The sequence below is a fragment of the Oryzias latipes genome, chromosome 3, assembly GCF_002234675.1.
Source record: "Oryzias latipes chromosome 3, ASM223467v1".
In the NCBI taxonomy this organism is placed as follows: domain Eukaryota; kingdom Metazoa; phylum Chordata; class Actinopteri; order Beloniformes; family Adrianichthyidae; genus Oryzias; species Oryzias latipes.
The window spans coordinates 555,706-567,412 of NC_019861.2; the positions used below are offsets into that span (position 1 = coordinate 555,706).

At 44.4% G+C, this 11,707-nt stretch overlaps 1 protein-coding gene across 1 annotated transcript in view; it reads right to left on the reverse strand.

Moving 5' to 3' along the window:
- Positions 1 to 8,846, reverse strand: part of LOC105358852 (multiple epidermal growth factor-like domains protein 11) — a 30,922-nt gene extending 22,076 nt beyond the window's left edge. The window contains exon 1 of the mRNA XM_020701392.2: positions 8,256 to 8,846. Within this exon, the coding sequence (XP_020557051.1) occupies positions 8,256 to 8,288 (33 nt within the window). The 5' untranslated portion in view covers positions 8,289 to 8,846. The remainder of the gene's footprint in view (positions 1 to 8,255) is intronic.
- Positions 8,847 to 11,707: the final 2,861 nt, after the last annotated feature.

Genomic DNA, 11,707 nt, shown 5'->3' on the forward strand with positions numbered 1-11,707 from the left:
CCCATCAGTTTTCCCAGTGGTTATCCCATGAGATGTCCCAATGGTTGTCCCATCAGTTGTCCCAATGGTTGTCCCATCGGTTGTCCCATCAGTTTTCCCATGAGTTATCCCATCAGTTGTCCCATCAATTGTCCCATCAGTTTTCCCATTGGTTATCCCATGAGTTGTCCCAGTGGTTGTCCCATCAGTTTTCCCATTGGTTATCCCATGAGTTGTCCCATCGGTTGTCCCATCAGTTTTCCCATTGGTTATCCCATGAGATGTCCCATCGGTTGTCCCATGAGATTTCCCAATGGTTGTCCCATCGGTTGTCCCATCAGTTTTCCCATGAGTTGTCCCACGCGTTGTCCCATCAGTTGTCCCATCAGTTGTCCCATCGGTTTTCCCATGAGTTGTCCCAGTGGTTGTCCCATCGGTTGTCCCATCGGTTGTCCCATGAGTTGTCCCAGTGGTTGTCCCATCAGTTGTCCCATGAGATGTCCCAATGGTTGTCCCATCGGTTGTCCTATCGGTTGTCCCATCGGTTGTCCTATCGGTTGTCCCATCGGTTGTCCCATCAGTTTTCCCATGAGTTGTCCCAGTGGTTGTCCCATGAGTTGTCCCATCGGTTGTCCCATCGGTTGTCCCATGAGATGTCCCAATGGTTGTCCCATCGGTTGTCCCATCGGTTGTCCCATCGGTTGTCCCATCGGTTGTCCCATGAGTTGTCCCAGTGGTTGTCCCAGTGGTTGTCCCATGAGTTGTCCCATCGGTTGTCCCATCGGTTGTCCCATCAGTTGTCCCATCAGTTTTCCCATCGGTTGTCCCATCGGTTGTCCCATCGGTTGTCCCATCAGTTTTCCCATCAGTTTTCCCATTGGTTATCCCATGAGATGTCCCATCAGTTGTCCCATCAGTTTTCCCATCAGTTTTCCCAGTGGTTATCCCATGAGATGTCCCAATGGTTGTCCCATCGGTTGTCCCATTGGTTGTCCACAATAACCCCAGATAGATTGTGGATGCAGCTGTTTCACCTCCACACAGTAGGTGGCAGTGTGCACTCTTTTTGTTTGTGTACTTTTTGCACTTCTGGGATACAACAAATCATCCTTTATGATACCTTTATGATTTGTTGGCTTTGGTTGTAGGTTAGATTCCCCACCTTGCATAACTCTTTACCAGTTACACAAGAACAGATTACTGATCATGTAAAAAGTCTGGAAGAGCTAAAAGTGAGTTCGATATTTTCCCATCGTCCACATCTATGATCATAGATCATAGAAGAATAAATAAAATAGAACTGAATTGAATGTCCATGAATGTAGCTGAGCGATCACGTTAGTCCAATAACCTGGGTAAGGTCAAACTAAAGGAAAGCCCCTGAAATGTTTTTCTTCTTAGACATTTCAGTAAGTAACAGCAAATGTCAACAAATGACTTAACAGATGAGTGTCCCAAATATCAGTCATCGTGGGAATGTCCAACAAGCGAACGCCTCAACTGGGCCTGGACTCGTATTGAAGTGTTAATAGATAAATCATCTGCAGCTGAGCGGCCCGGCTCACAGCACGAATGTCTGGAGAAAATAGATTTTTACTGTTTGCAGCTGACTTTAGCCAGGAGCCAAGCTTCTGAGCGGGTTACTTCAGCTTCAACCAAAGAGGCGCCAGCCAGAACTAAAACTTTGAGGACGCCGTTCACGAGTGGGATATCTGGAGGTAACCAGGAAAGAAGAGGCAAAGGGTCAGGATGGAGATTACAAAGAGATTCGCTTTGAAAATGAACAGGAAGAAATGAAAAAACATTTCTCTGAATAAACGGTCACATTTTAGAGTGGAGGGAATAAGAATCACAGTTAGTGGTGTGTTAAACCATCATCAAGAGTTTAAAAGACAAACATATACTGTACAACAAAGTTCCAGTAGATGAGTAGAGTCAGTGATTGACAGAAGATTATTACTGAACAAAGCTGATATTAAAAAAGGACTCTAATCCAGGAAACGGTGCCAGAAATGGATTTGGTCAAGTGTAAATGTGAAAACAGTGATGTGTTAAAGCTTTCATGACCTGATGAAGAACCTTGTGTTTCCATCAGTGATGTGTCCTGAGACTCTAAAGCAGCAGGGACAGAATCAGATACTGAAGAACAAGTGGCATAGCCTTAGAACATCCATGGCTGTGGGCGAGTTGACCTGAATGTGCCAAACAGAACAAAACATTTTCACTTTGGGGTCAAATGTACTCAAGATTGAGGTGGCACTTGGCTTTGGGGCGGTCTGGATCTCAATTGTAAACTGGAACATGAATAATTTGAGCCTGATAGAGGAAGCGTGTAGTTCATTAATGTCCCAAAGCAGACAGGAAAGACAAAGGAGCTGCACCCAACAGCTCCTTTGTTTCACGGTGTCAGAAGATTTAGAAAGGTTTAGTATTTTTGTCAAAAATGATGGGAATTCTGCTTTTGCCATCAAGAGCGTCCATCTATGAGGCTTCACTTTGATACCTCTGCTTATGAAGCGGGTCATACGAGTCGGGCCCAGGTTTGGGAATCCGTTCAGACGAGTCCCGGCTGGGACCCGTCCCGGCCTGCACGGGTCCAGCATCTGTGCTCCGACTGCTTTACCACATCGTCAGCCGGCGTGTTCAGTGTGTAACCACATTGCTGATGCCTTCAGGGTCGCATTCATTAGGTTTTGTAATGGTCACCCCCCCCCCCACACACACACTCTAGTGGGTCCTCCTCGCAGCAGCTCTTAACAACCTTCATGTTGCTTTTCATCCTCTTTCCTTCCTCCCGCCTTTGTTGCAGGATGAATAAGAGGTGGAGAGCTGGCAGGCTGCTGGCCGTAGTGCTCCCTCCATTTACCCCCCCCCCATGATGGGTGATGTTTGGTCACTGCCTCATCGTGACGAAGCACGACTCCATCGGCTCCACATGCACAGACACACTATTCTAACATTTCCTCTAAATATCTTTTACATGAGTGAAGTCAGAACTACCTCAGAACTCCGATGTTCATGTTCATCAGGCATCAATCCAGAGATCTTCCTCTGTGATAATGTGGGCGGAGCCCCAGACGCCTGGATAATGTTATGGAAGACAAACTGCTATTTCATGAAGACAAAGAGTCCAAACCAGGTCTAATGCTAATGGTAAATCGACACAGTGGTGAAGTGGTTAGCACTCTTGCCATGAATGTTAACTCCCCCCCCACCCCACCTCACCTACAGTAATAAAGTTTGGGGGAATAATTACAATTTTCTACATATTTCTCTGCAGAGGGAAGATGGTTTCACAAACCGGGCCAACATGGCCCATCCCCCGCTTAGATTAATACTATATGGTATTAATATTCATATGCTAAAAATGTTGAATTTCTATTATTATCGTTCATATTACCATTCACTATATGTCCCATAGTGCATATAACTAACTGTTAACTTGTTTGAGTTAAACTGAACAAGAACAATTAGTTTTTATTCGACTGGTAGAAGTTAGAAGCTGGGGAAAGTATGGTGCACTGGGGTTCTGTCCTCTATTCTTATCTACTTCTACTCTATTCTTGATCATTTGTCATTTATCAATCAGTTCTCCATGCCTCTGTTTGGTGTGGTGCCAATCATCACTCCCACTGTGGGAGTGGGAGTGCTTCCAGATTCCAGTTGGCTCATCCGTGCTCCTGTTCCTGACCGAGTACCTCCTCTCTGCTCCTACACCTGGCTGTGGATCCTGCCTCTGACCCCCAGCCGTCCCCCAACTCCATCTGGATGAAGCTCATCTGCTGGACTATTTTAACATGTAGTTGTAGCGTTAGATAAGTTAATTCTCTCCAAGAGTTCTGGTTTATGGCCTGTCCGTCCTGGGGGGGGGTCCCTCCTTCATGTGGAAGACCCCTGAGGTTTCTGCTTTTTTTCCTAGGAATCAGTTTTTCCTTGCAGAGAAGGAGGGTGTAAGCGCACAGACCCAAATACAGTTTGTTGTACCCTTACTCAGCCACAGTAGGGTAAATAGGGATGAGGCTATCTTACAAAGGTGAGCCCTAGCATGGTTCAGTGGACCACATCAGGTAAATGTCTGGTGTGCTCACTAAACGAGCCAAGGCAGGATTTTTTTAAAATACAATGTCATTTATGTGACACAAATACTCCCTCTAGAAATCTATCAAAAAAGTCTTAACCCATAAGCAAATTTTCTTTAAATAACCAAAAAAAGAAAAATCTACCCATAGTTTAAGAAAAAGGGTTTTACAAGAATTCTTACTTTATTCCGATTATTTTGCTATTGAAAGATGTTCTTTATATGATTTCTTTTTTTTTTTGCAAGACAGAAAGTAAGACAAATTTTTCTAAAAACAAGGATTACATTGTCCTGTAACCCTTGTTCCATCCTAGGCACTTTACCATTGGGAGTGGGGTCATCTAGACCCACTAGACAGTGCTCTGAACCTTTTTTCTTCAATGATTTGTGATTTTCACTGGTGTCCATGGATTACATGAAATCTTTCCACCTTTATCCACCTTTGTCATGGTAGGGAGAACACGTCAATGGAAGGGGGGGGGTCATCTAAGATAGCACAAGGGTTACATTGTCCTTTCTAGCAGTGTTTTTCAGCCTTTCTAAGCCAAGTTACATGTTTTCCTTGACAATATTCCTGCAGCACACCAGCAACCAAAAAAAACTAAGAGAGCAACTCTGTAGTCTGTATTGATCTGCCAACTCTCCATCATCTCACATGCAAATTTTGTAATAATTGAGGCACAAAATACTTGAAGCTGCAGCTTTTTTTCCTCAAAGTTGGGATAGTTTTCAACAATAACGTTCAACTAAATTAGTTCAGGTTAACAGAAAGAAATCCTTCTTTGCTTTTTTTAAAACGTATTTGTGTCTGACAAACAGCTGGATTCAGAAGTCTTGTTTAGATCTGTGACATCACAGATCCAGGTCACCCAACCTACATTTCACCGCCACGACTTTGGAGCATGAGACTGAAAAGCACAACGAACAGTTTCCAGCCCTCCTAATGAGGATCTGCTGAGTTTCAGAAAGTGGCTTCCAGCTCAAAAGCTGAGACGGCGCCTCCTGCAGGTTTGACTGACTGACAGTTAACATCCTGCTAGACCAGCCGTCTGCAACCTGAACCTCTCAAAGAGACGTTTGGATCAGTTTCCCACAGAAACGAAAGCAACGAAAGCCGCAACACTAGATGTGCTAGAAAAAATCATTTTGCTGATTTATCACCATAGTTCATTTAGTGATACTTGTATTGATTCAAAATGCTGTCAGGATATTTATTTGAACTATTCATGAGCGTGTGAGTTTTCCTTTGATCTTTTGCTTCCACAACCTTGAATAGACTTTTCAGTCAGACAAACTCTTGCAGTAGAATACATTTATTTTCACATACTTCATTTACATCTTAGCTGGCATTAACAAACTTTGATTGGCATGAGGCTCCGTACAATTCCATGAGATAATTTCCATAAACTTAGGGTAAGAAACCCTGAACGGAGCCCACAGGTGGAAGCCGGGGAGGAGGGTGGGGCGACGAATGCAGCGCTGCGGTGAGAAAGAGAATGAACGGCTGCACACCTGGACTTAAATAGGACAGGTGAGTTAATTAGCTACCGCCCTGGGGGGGAAGAGACTGCAGAGTTTTTGGCTGCCTGAAAGGCGAACTCGTTGGCTGTTTTCAGTCAGTCAATCACCAGAGTGAAGATGATGGAAACAGATTCACTTTGATGCAGACTCCATCTATTTATGTATTTTATTTAAATCCAGTAGACCCAATAAATGATATTCATTATATGGATGAAGCAGCTGTTAGTTTGTTGCAGGTCTGAAATCATCGGCGGTGATTCTAAGCCCCGCCTCTCTACCTGTTCATTGTTTTCATGCAACTCCCCCCCCAGCGTGTGTTACGGGGGGGAGGATGAGGAAGTACCAAGGTGCAGAGAGGAGGAGGCAGGAGGTTTCAGGGAAGACGGAGCTTTAATAAATAAACCAAAAACTACAAAACAAAACCACTGCAACAGGCAGGCAAAACTCGAAATACAAACCACACAGGAACTCGGGTATGACACAATATGGACCAGCACAGGAGGAAGGGAAAGACACGACTTAAATACATACAAGGCAACAAGACACAGGTGGAAACACTCAGGACTGATGGGGAAGGGTAAAACTTGAAACAACAACAAAACAGGAAATCAAGGAACCAAACACAAAGAAACTGAAACCGTTACAGTGTGTCCTACACAGACAGCCCAACATACGGTCATCATAGCAGACAGTGGACAGGATAGTGGGGGCCCCCTGATGCAAATGTCATCATTTTTACGTGGACATGGGGGGTTTTAGTCTAGCGGGATAAAAGGATTTTTGGGGGGGGGCACTCATGTGCCCCCTACCAGATCACCGCTGACTGTCTTATTATAAAAACTTTCCATCCCATGACAGACCCTGGTTGGCGTTCACAGGTGCAGACACGCCCCCTCCACGTTCACAGCTGCAGACACGCCCCCTCCACGTTCACAGCTGCAGACACGCCCCCTCCACGTTCACAGCTGCAGACACGCCCCCTCCACGTTCACAGCTGCAGACACGCCCCCTCCACGTTCACAGGTGCAGACACGCCCCCTCCACGTTCACAGCTGCAGACACGCCCCCTCCACGTTCACAGCTGCAGACACGCCCCCTACACGTTCACAGCTGCAGACACGCCCCCTCCGCGTTCACAGCTGCAGACACGCCCCCTCCACGTTCACAGCTGCAGACACGCCCCCTCCACGTTTACAGGTGCAGACACGCCCCCTTCGCGTTCACGCTGCTGTCTCGCACTACCTGACGGTGTTAAAGGCTCCACCACAATCTGACAACTTCTGAGAACATGATGGTTATCTCACTAAAGCACAGAGGGCCGCAGCTCAGGGAGGAAAGAGCCGCACGCCGACCCCTGTGCTAGACTAACCTAAAGTCTTTAGGATTAACACTGCAAGAAGATCAGCTGCATTATGCCTTCAATCACCTTTAGTCTCATATTTAAGTGGACTTTTTGCAGCACAGGTTTTCAGATTGAACTGGTCTTTATGCACAATTTAAAATGTTTTTAAGGTAAATCACTGCTCACTGTACAGATGCAGATGCATGCGATTTCAATAAGTTGACCTCTTAGCTGAACTCTGCCAGCAGTAACATTTTACAGAAGCAGAGTCCCTGCAGGGCGGCCTGAACTGAGCCGGTCACAGTGGAGGGGTCCAATTCCTTCCTTTAACCAAAGCACGCATACACCAAAACTAGATTCACACTGTGAAAAACCTTAGCATCTCTGCGCTTTGCTCGTTTGTTTTTGGCTGCAGATTTAGGGGAAATTCTGCAATTACAGGTATGAAAATCTGTCAGGAGGTGATTTAGGACCCAGAAATGCAGGAAGTAAGGCTTTGTGGCAGAAACAGACTTTTCCTAAATAAACCTGAACGAGACAAAACCACGGAGAACCAAACACGGCAACACAGCAGAGCAGATGACCTGACAGTGAAAACTGAGAACCAGAAGCTTCACTAACAGAGAACAGCCGGAACCTGGTGGGACTCAGAACACAACAGCATGAAAACCAGACTACAGAACAGAACCCTCAACATCTATTTCAGAGGGAAAACCCTTAAAGTCCAGAAGGAACACAATCTACGGCGCGCACTGTCGGATTTTAGATCTAAAAAAGTTCACATTTAAGCTTCAGACAAAGCCTTCAGACATTTGTCAAACAGGAACGGCTGCAGCTTGGAGGGGCCATGAGTCATCATCAGTCCTAGGAGACACTCCTGCAACCAGCAGCACTAAAAGTGACAGATGTAATCAAAGTAAGAGCTCAGGAGCCCGAAAGGCTGCAGGACTTCTACGTTTGTGACACATGCACTGAGAGTGACTGACGCCGCTCATTCTGACGCTCACGGCTGCCCCCTAGCGCCCACAGCGCGTCCCTGTGCGCGTCTGAAAGTCCCTGACCTCACAGCTGAAACTGCTGATGAAGAGCGTGCACGCGCACGAACGTTTAGAGACATCAAATACATTGTACAAGTGACCAAACTGACTCCTCCTCACCCCGACAAAGAAAGATGATTTTTTTAAATTACGCAGCATTGATTATTCTGATATTCCGTAAATGCAGCATCAACAGTTTTGCTTAGTCGGATCAAAGCCGCATCACTAACAGACAGAAACCCTTCAGTCCTTCAGACCTTCATTCTGAGGTCCAAACAGAAAGAAAAGTCGGTCTTACCTGCAGCGTGGAAGAGTCCCGCACAAAGTTCATTCCCGCTGAGTGAATGTGCTGCTGCGGAGCGTCCTGCACCACGTCTGCTGTCTGCAAGAAGAGTCTGCTGGGCTGCGCATCTGCGGATGCAGCTGCAAGTTTATCCGAGTCCCTGTGCGGCAGCGTCCGTCCGGGCACAGCGCCGCTAAGGAGCTGCGGAGGCTGCGGAGCGCTCACCGCCGCGTCACAAGCGCGTCACCGCCGCACTGACCGGTAATAACGATCTGTCCGACCGAGAGAGATTCTCCAAGCCGTTGCACAAAGTGATGATGGGAGCTAAAAACATTCAATACTTTATCAGATATTCTGTGTCGGCTTCACCTGTGGGACAGTCGCCCAGGGCTTAATCTGGTAGGGGGCGCACAGCCCCCCCCACACACACACCTCCTGTGTCCACGTGAAGTAATGAAATGTGTGCTGAGTGTTCCTCTAACATGTCAATGATTGATAGTGTAGTGACAAATGTATAAATCAGTAAATGTATAAAATGGTTTTCATTCATAAGATGAACATGCTGTATTGTGTTTACTGGATCATTTTTTTAATTGGAAAATAAAAGGAAAAACAAGTCTGCATCCAAGTGAATCTCTTTCCATCATCTTCCTCATCTGAACTCTGGTGTTTGACAGACAAAAGGAAAATGGAGAAAAGATCAAAGGAAACATCAGCGTCCAGATTAGAAAGAAGAGAAACACCCCAAGGATGAAGGAATGCAGGCGGGGGCCAAAATGAACACTCACTAGGGGCCAAATACGACCACATGAACTGATGGAGGGGTAGAATTTTAAAGACCATCTGACAAGGCAGAACACAGGACTGGACTCAGATGCAGAGCTTAAGGTTTTAATTCTTGGACACAAGAGAAGAGCTAGCTTTGACAGGTGATAGCACATGACAAACAGGCACAGGACAAAGGGAAACACAGGCTGTAAATACATGAGGAGGGGAAGCACAGGTGGGAGTGATCAGGGATGATGAGGCAGACTCAGGTGTGGGGAACAGACAAGGCAGGAAGAGGAAGGTCTGGAACGAGAGGTAGGTTAGACTTTCAAAATAAAACAGGAAACCCCACACGAAACAACAGGAAGCTTGACGAGACATGACACCATCTGCCACATGGCTACTGAATGTTTTCTCTTAACTACGCTAGTGTTGTTAATTAACTTATTGGTGAATTTCATCCATTCTTATCTGCTGCCCTGATGCAATGTACACGGTCCTGTTTTCTTTTTTGTTTAGTTTTATGTGGTACTTAAAGACACATAACAGAATATTATGTTCTTCACTTTTCATTGACGTCCATTCAATGAAGCCAATGGAAATTTATTGTATCTACACACTGTATCACAGTGTTGAGGTACGACCAATGCCACCCCCACCCCCCCCCATTTGTGACCCATCTACACCCATCCTGCAGCCTCAGTCAGCTCTGAACTGCATATGTGGAAATATTTTCCTATGTCAGTGTAAAAGCTGTGCAAACGACAATAAATGAATTCTGATTCTGAATTGAGGAGAATGAATTCATTCATAATCTGAGTCCCTAACTGCGTTTTCATCACACATTTGTGCAACACGTTATCAGAATTCTAGAAATGTTGAAAAAACACGTTTTCACAATCACAGAGTTCCATTCATTTCTAATCATGTGAATAAACACAAACCTACTGACGCCATCAGTCCTTCAGAAACACGGCGACGGATGTGACGGATACTTTGATTTATAGCAGATCCAGTCACATCTGTGCCACGGCGCTAGCGCTCATCATCATCTATCAAAGGAGACGTCGGCGTCTTCTTCACGCCGTGGAGCGGCGAGCTCCTTAAATGTGGGAGGGGCTACAGATGAAGCCATTCTGGGAAATGGTGGTTGGTGATTTTCCAGAGGAGCTGTGGATCCAACAATTCCACATGACACACTCAACTATTGATGATGTGTGACGCTGTGGGACCTCTGATGGCGCCCGCCGTGCAGCGCCCAAGGTTCCCACCAAGGTTCGCATCGCCATCCAGTTGTTGGTCATGTGACTCATTTAATTTCCATTGTTCCATGTTTCCATTGCAGTTTAGAGAAATATGTCCATTTGGATACGCCTCACAAACCACCTCCTCCAAGCGCACAAACCTTTTTGATGAATGTGAGTTCTTTTCAAATTGTCGTGTCATTAGTCAGTGGAAAAGCAGCTAGTGACGAGTTCAGCTGAAGAAACTTGCATCCTACTGTGTATCCTAATCACAAATTCAACTATACAAGTAAAAGTTACTTGTATCTAATAGAGTGTATAAATAATATGTTTTCTTATTTTTGTATGCAGGCTTTGAATTATTAAGGGTGGAGCCTCCAGTGAAGGGGTGTGGATTGCAAACAAACTCACTCCTGATTGGTGACAGTTGTTGCCATAGAAACACTGACCCGGACCGATGACTGTTTATTAGGGGTGCTAGAAAAAATTGATTTGATGATATATCACGATAGTTTTTTTGGTGATACTTGCATCGATTCAAAATGCTGTCAAAACGATATTTCTTTAATTATTTCTGATCGTCCTTTTGGCTCCAACATGGCGGCGTCCATATTGCGTAAAAAATGGTGACTTAATTGACCTAATGTGGTTGGAGCAGGAAGTAAACCATTTTCTGTGGATGACATCACACTCACTCAGTCCAGTTCTATCATACAGTCAATGATTTAAATGAAGCAACTTTATTAAAAAAAATATCCTAACTTTTTTTAACAGTTTTACTTTTCATGTTAAACATAAGATAACTTCGTACATAAAATCTCACCTTACTGCACTTTTATCGGGAGCCCCGCCCTCACCAAGACCATCACTAACATCAAATTTTAAATAAAGTTAACATAGATTTAATGTAAATGGTGGAGATTGGCTTTGTTAAGGTCACAGCAACACGGAGTTACACACTTCATTTCAGAAGCTTTAAATTCTCACTATTTATGACATTCATATTTTATTTTATTTGTGTTTTTAATTACAAAATACTTTTTAGTGAGGGGAATATTCCTGCAGAGAGTTCATAAAATATTTAAATCACAGAACATCGTGCCTCTTTAGTCTTACATCTTCCTTAGTTTCTCTTTTGTCTAGGTAAGATTTATTGGGCAGAAGTTCCTCATGAGAGAACTTCTAAAATCTAAAATTTTTTGTCTGTTTTAGTTTGGTTATATTAAAACTTTGTGTTTCTGCTGTCAGCTTTCAGTGCCGCTTTATCTTCTGCAGTGATTCTTTATTTAAAACTTTATGATGGAACAAATACTTTAAAAAGACAATTTTATGCTGAGTAAAATGTAAAAACTGTATTCCAGTTCATTGATGTTTCACACGATCTTGTTACTATGATGTGTTTTTCAGTTTTATTGATATAAAGTATTTTTTGCTTTGCTTCAATGTTCGCATTGA